This window comes from Garra rufa, chromosome 18 (genome assembly GCF_049309525.1).
Source record: "Garra rufa chromosome 18, GarRuf1.0, whole genome shotgun sequence".
Lineage (NCBI taxonomy): Eukaryota > Metazoa > Chordata > Actinopteri > Cypriniformes > Cyprinidae > Garra > Garra rufa.
Window position 1 is genome coordinate 39589433 of NC_133378.1, and position 5720 is coordinate 39595152.

General features: G+C 35.5%; 1 protein-coding gene across 1 annotated transcript in view; it reads right to left on the reverse strand.

Moving 5' to 3' along the window:
• Positions 1 to 239: 239 nt before the first annotated feature.
• LOC141291022 (myosin regulatory light polypeptide 9-like) overlaps positions 240 to 5720 on the reverse strand; it is a 5878-nt gene continuing 397 nt past the window's right edge. Inside the window, exons 2-3 of the mRNA XM_073823180.1 lie at positions 4541 to 4712; positions 240 to 466 (exon numbers count right to left, since the gene is read on the reverse strand). Coding sequence (XP_073679281.1) covers positions 463 to 466; positions 4541 to 4712 — 176 coding nt within the window. The 3' untranslated portion in view covers positions 240 to 462. The remainder of the gene's footprint in view (positions 467 to 4540; positions 4713 to 5720) is intronic.

Here is a 5720-nt window from a genome sequence, read left to right on the forward strand (position 1 = left end):
GCAGATTTTGAGTTCAGAAGATGTTATTTGTGGATTATTGTGATGTTTTTATCAGCTGTTTGGACTCTCATTCTGACGGCACCCATTCACTCCAGAGGATCATTGGTGAGCAAATATCTTCGATGGCCTGAGGGTGAGTACATTTCCAGTCAATTTTCATGCTTTTAAAAAGCTAGAAAACCACTGGCCTTTTTATTTGTGAGCATTTTGTATGATGAGCAGAAATTGCAAACAACAAATAAAGTGGAAAACATCTTTATTTTAAAATGACGCTAATTGTTAATAAATTCAATTTCTTAAAGCAGTTATTCTGAAATGTACAAACTTGTGAAGCTTTTTTGAACTTCATATTTTTGTCTTCATGTTATTGAGGTTTTTTTCTTGGACTTGGAAAATGGCTTCTGTAGATTTGCGATGAGCACAGATATCTGCTTCTGTCTCTGATAGCTTACGCAGGTGATTTTATCTGGAGAGACAAAGAAAGAAAACAGATCAAATACAGGATCTAAAGTATGTGCGCACGTACAACTCACATCAACACAATGTGAAATTTATGCTAAGCCATTTTAAGTGGTTGACGTGAAAAGACTGGTATATTATATACAGGGTTCATAAAGGTGCTTGAAGTACTTGAATTTGACTTTTTTGAAATTTAAGGCCTGAAAAATCTTTGAAAATAGCAGTGTTCCTGAAGAGGTTCTTAAAAAGTGCTTGAATTATTGAAAGACAGTGTATGAAGTGTAATTTTTTCAATAAGCACATATCTTTTAACAAAAAAATTATTAAAAAACATATTACATTTTTTCCTCATATTTCAGGTAATGTTATAAAATCATTGAATCAAATGATTCGTGATAAGCGATTTGATGTCCCAGTCTAAGTCAAATGATTCGCAATCCACGCTCCGAGTCCTGATCTGTAATTATGGTTTGCAAATCATTATTCAGATCGGGACTTCGAAAGTGTGGATAGCAAATCATTTGATGTAGAACTTTGGAGCACAGATTGCAAAATATTTGATTCAGATCGGGACTTCAGAGCGCGGATTGCAAATCATTTCATTCAGTTCGGGACTTCAAATTGTTTAATGTGAATCATTTGATTTAGATCAGAAAGGGTTCGTGAATCATTTTGCGAATTGAATAATTCAAATAAAATGATTTGTGATACGAAAAGTTTCAATCTAAGTCAAATGATTTGCAATCCGCACTCCGAATCCTGATCTGAAATGATGATTCACAAATCATTTGATTTGGATTGGAACTTTGGAGCAGGTTCGCAAATCTTTTGATTCAGTTCACGACTTCAGAGGGCAAATCGCAAATCTTTTGTTTCTAATCTGGACTTCAAATTGTGTATCACAGATTCTTTGATTTAGATCGGAACAGGTTCAATCGAATCTAATGATTCAAATTAAATAATTAGTGGTATGCGCTTTGAAAACCTGATTTAAGTCCTGATCTGAAATAATAATGGTTCGCAAATCATTATTCAGGGAGCGTGGATCGTGAATCGTTTGATTTAGATCAGAACTTTGGAGCGTGAATCATTTGATTCAGATAGGAACTTTGGTGCGTGAATCATTTGATTCAGGTCGGAACTTTGGAGCGTGAATCATTTGATTCAGATCGGAACTTTGGAGCGTGAATCATTTGATTCAGATCGGAACTTTGGAGCGTGAATCATTTGATTCAGGTCGGAACTTTGGAGCGTGAATCATTTGATTCAGGTCGGAACTTTGGAGCGTGAATCATTTGATTCAGGTCGAAACTTTGGAGCGTGAATCATTTGATTCAGATCGGAACTTTGGAGCGTGAATCGTTTGATTCAGATCGTAACTTTGGAGCGTGAATCGTTTGATTTAGATCGGAACTTTGGAGCGTGAATCATTTGATTCAGATCGGAACTTTGGAGCGTGAATCATTTGATTTAGATCGGAACTTTGGAGCGTGAATCATTTGATTTAGATCAGAACTTTGGAGCGTGAATCATTTGATTCAGGTCGGAACTTTGGAGCGTGAATCATTTGATTCAGATCAGAACTTTGGAGCGTGAATCATTTGATTCAGATCGGAACTTTGGAGCGTGAATCATCATTTGATTCAGATCGGAACTTTGGAGCGTGAATCATTTGATTCAGGTCGGAACTTTGGAGCGTGAATCATTTGATTCAGGTCGGAACTTTGGAGCGTGAATCATTTGATTCAGGTCGGAACTTTGGAGCGTGAATCATTTGATTCAGGTCGGAACTTTGGAGCGTGAATCATTTGATTCAGGTCGGAACTTTGGAGCGTGAATCATTTGATTCAGGTCGGAACTTTGGAGCGTGAATCATTTGATTCAGGTCGGAACTTTGGAGCGTGAATCATTTGATTCAGGTCGGAACTTTGGAGCGTGAATCATTTGATTCAGGTCGGAACTTTGGAGCGTGAATCATTTGATTCAGGTCGGAACTTTGGAGCGTGAATCATTTGATTCAGGTCGGAACTTTGGAGCGTGAATCATTTGATTCAGATCGGAACTTTGGAGCGTGAATCATTTGATTCAGATCGGAACTTTGGAGCGTGAATCATTTGATTCAGATCGGAACTTTGGAGCGTGAATCATCATTTGATTCAGATCGGAACTTTGGAGCGTGAATCATCATTTGATTCAGATCGGAACTTTGGAGCGTGAATCATTTGATTCAGATCGGAACTTTGGAGCGTGAATCATTTGATTCAGGTCGGAACTTTGGAGCGTGAATCATTTGATTCAGGTCGGAACTTTGGAGCGTGAATCATTTGATTCAGGTCGGAACTTTGGAGCGTGAATCATTTGATTCAGGTCGGAACTTTGGAGCGTGAATCATTTGATTCAGGTCGGAACTTTGGAGCGTGAATCATTTGATTCAGGTCGGAACTTTGGAGCGTGAATCATTTGATTCAGGTCGGAACTTTGGAGCGTGAATCATTTGATTCAGGTCGGAACTTTGGAGCGTGAATCATTTGATTCAGATCGGAACTTTGGAGCGTGAATCATTTGATTCAGATCGGAACTTTGGAGCGTGAATCATTTGATTCAGATCGGAACTTTGGAGCGTGAATCATTTGATTCAGATCGGAACTTTGGAGCGTGAATCATTTGATTCAGATCGGAACTTTGGAGCGTGAATCATTTGATTCAGATCGGAACTTTGGAGCGTGAATCATTTGATTCAGATCGGAACTTTGGAGCGTGAATCATTTGATTCAGATCGGAACTTTGGAGCGTGAATCATTTGATTCAGATCGGAACTTTGGAGCGTGAATCATCATTTGATTCAGATCGGAACTTTGGAGCGTGAATCATCATTTGATTCAGATCGGAACTTTGGAGCGTGAATCATCATTTGATTCAGATCGGAACTTTGGAGCGTGAATCATCATTTGATTCAGATCGGAACTTTGGAGCGTGAATCATCATTTGATTCAGATCGGAACTTTGGAGCGTGAATCATCATTTGATTCAGATCGGAACTTTGGAGCGTGAATCATCATTTGATTCAGATCGGAACTTTGGAGCATGAATCATTTGATTCAGATCGGAACTTTGGAGCGTGAATCATTTGATTCAGATCGGAACTTTGGAGCAGGTTCCTAAATCTTTTAAATCAGGTCACGACTTCGGAATGCATATCGCAAATCTTTTGTTTCCAATCGGGACTTGTGTATCACAAATCATTTGATTTAGATCAGAACAGGTTCATGAATCATTTTGTGAATCGAATTATTCAAATTAAATGATTTGCGGTATGCGCTTTGAAGTCCGGATCTAAGTCAAATTATTTGCGCTCCGAGTCCTGATCTGAAATGATGATGGTTCGCGAATCGTTATTTGGATCAAGAATTCGGCCTGTGGAGTGCGAATCATTTGATTCAGATCGAAACTTTGGAGCAGGTTCGTGAATCTTTTAAAGATCGGGACTTTAAATTGTGTATCACGAATCATTTGATTTAGATCGGAAGGGGTTCGCAAATCATTTGATTCAGATCGGGACTTCGGTGTGGGTTCGTGAATCATTTGATTCAGTTTGCGACTTCGGAGTGCGTCTGGTGAATCAATTGTTTCAGATCAGGATTTCAGAGTGGTTTTGTGAATCTTTTTTTGGGGGGATTTTTTTAAACTTTAGAAAACATCAAACAAATAAGGCAGTACAGTTATAAAAACAAAAGAAAGAAAAAAGAAAGTATACACAAATAGAAATCCCTTAAGAAAATGAAACGTGGTTTTACTATAGTAAAAGTGTAGTATTCTTTAGTAGTAATACTTTGCATGTGCTTCACTTTATTTTTGCCATTTTGTTTTATTTGTATATTTTAATTTCTTTAATTATTATTTTTTTTATAATTTGAAAGAGAAGACATTGTTTGATAAGTGAGATCTCTGGTTGAAGTCCTTGAAAATCAAAAAAGTAGTGTTTGAAAAGTTTTTGAAAGTCCTGGAATTTCACTTCATTACAGCATCTGTATGAACCCTGTGTATAGATATTATTAGATATGAATTTGCTGCTGATTTTTACATGTCGTCCTTTTCTTTGGCGCCGTGTTTGAGGATGCGAGTGAACTCCACATAGTTGAAGTTGCCTTTCTTGTCGATCGGTGCCTCGCGGAACAGCTCGTCCACTTCTTCATCTGTGAAACGATCACCCATGGTGGTCAGCAGCTCGCGGAGATGGTCCTCATGGATAAAACCTGTCACAGACATCGCAAAAAGGGTACAATTTTGAAATATTTTTACTATTTTAAATAACTGTTTACTATTTGAATATGTTTTAAAATGTCATTTATTTCTGTGATTTTAAAGCTGAATTTTTAGCATCATTACTCCAATCAATTGATACTTCAGAAATCATTCTAATATTCTGATTTGCTGCTTAAAAATATTTATTATTATTATTATTATTATTATTATCATTGTTAAAAACAGCTGAGTAAAATTATTTCAGGTTTCTTTGATAAATAAAAACTTCAGAAGAACAGCATTTATCTGAGACAGAAATCTTTTTTAACATTATAAATGTCTTTATCATCACTTTTGATCAATTTAAAGCATCCTTGTTAAATAAGAATATTAATTTCTATAATTTCTTTCCCAAAAACAAACTCTTGAACAAGCTTTTGAATAATATAGTGTATAATATTACAAAAGCTTTTTATTTCAGAGAAATGCTGATCTTTTTATCTTTACATTCATCAAATAATCCTGAAAACAATTTACTCAATTGTTTTAAATACTGATAATAATAGTAATAGTAATAATAATAATAAATGTTTCTTGAACAGCAAATCACAATATTAGAATGATTTCTGAAGGATCATGTGACACTGAAGACTGGAGTAATGATGCTGAGAATTCAGCTTTGAAATCACAGGAATAAATACAATTTTAAAATATATAAAAATTTTAATAGAAAAAATATTTCAGAATTTTACAATTTTTGCTGTGCTTTGGAAAAAAATGCAGGCTTGGTGAACAGAAGAGACTAATGTTAAAAAAAAAAATTAAACATTTTACTGTTCAAAAACGTTTGACTGGTAGTGTATATTAGTACATCAAATTAAACAAACAAACAAAAAAAAACATGAGAAATGTTTTATAATAACTATAATAACCCTGTTTAAGGTTAAAGTTAATACAAATTTAATTGGTTTATCTTATGTTTATGTTTGTCAAGGGAAAATCTTGAAATATCAACTGAG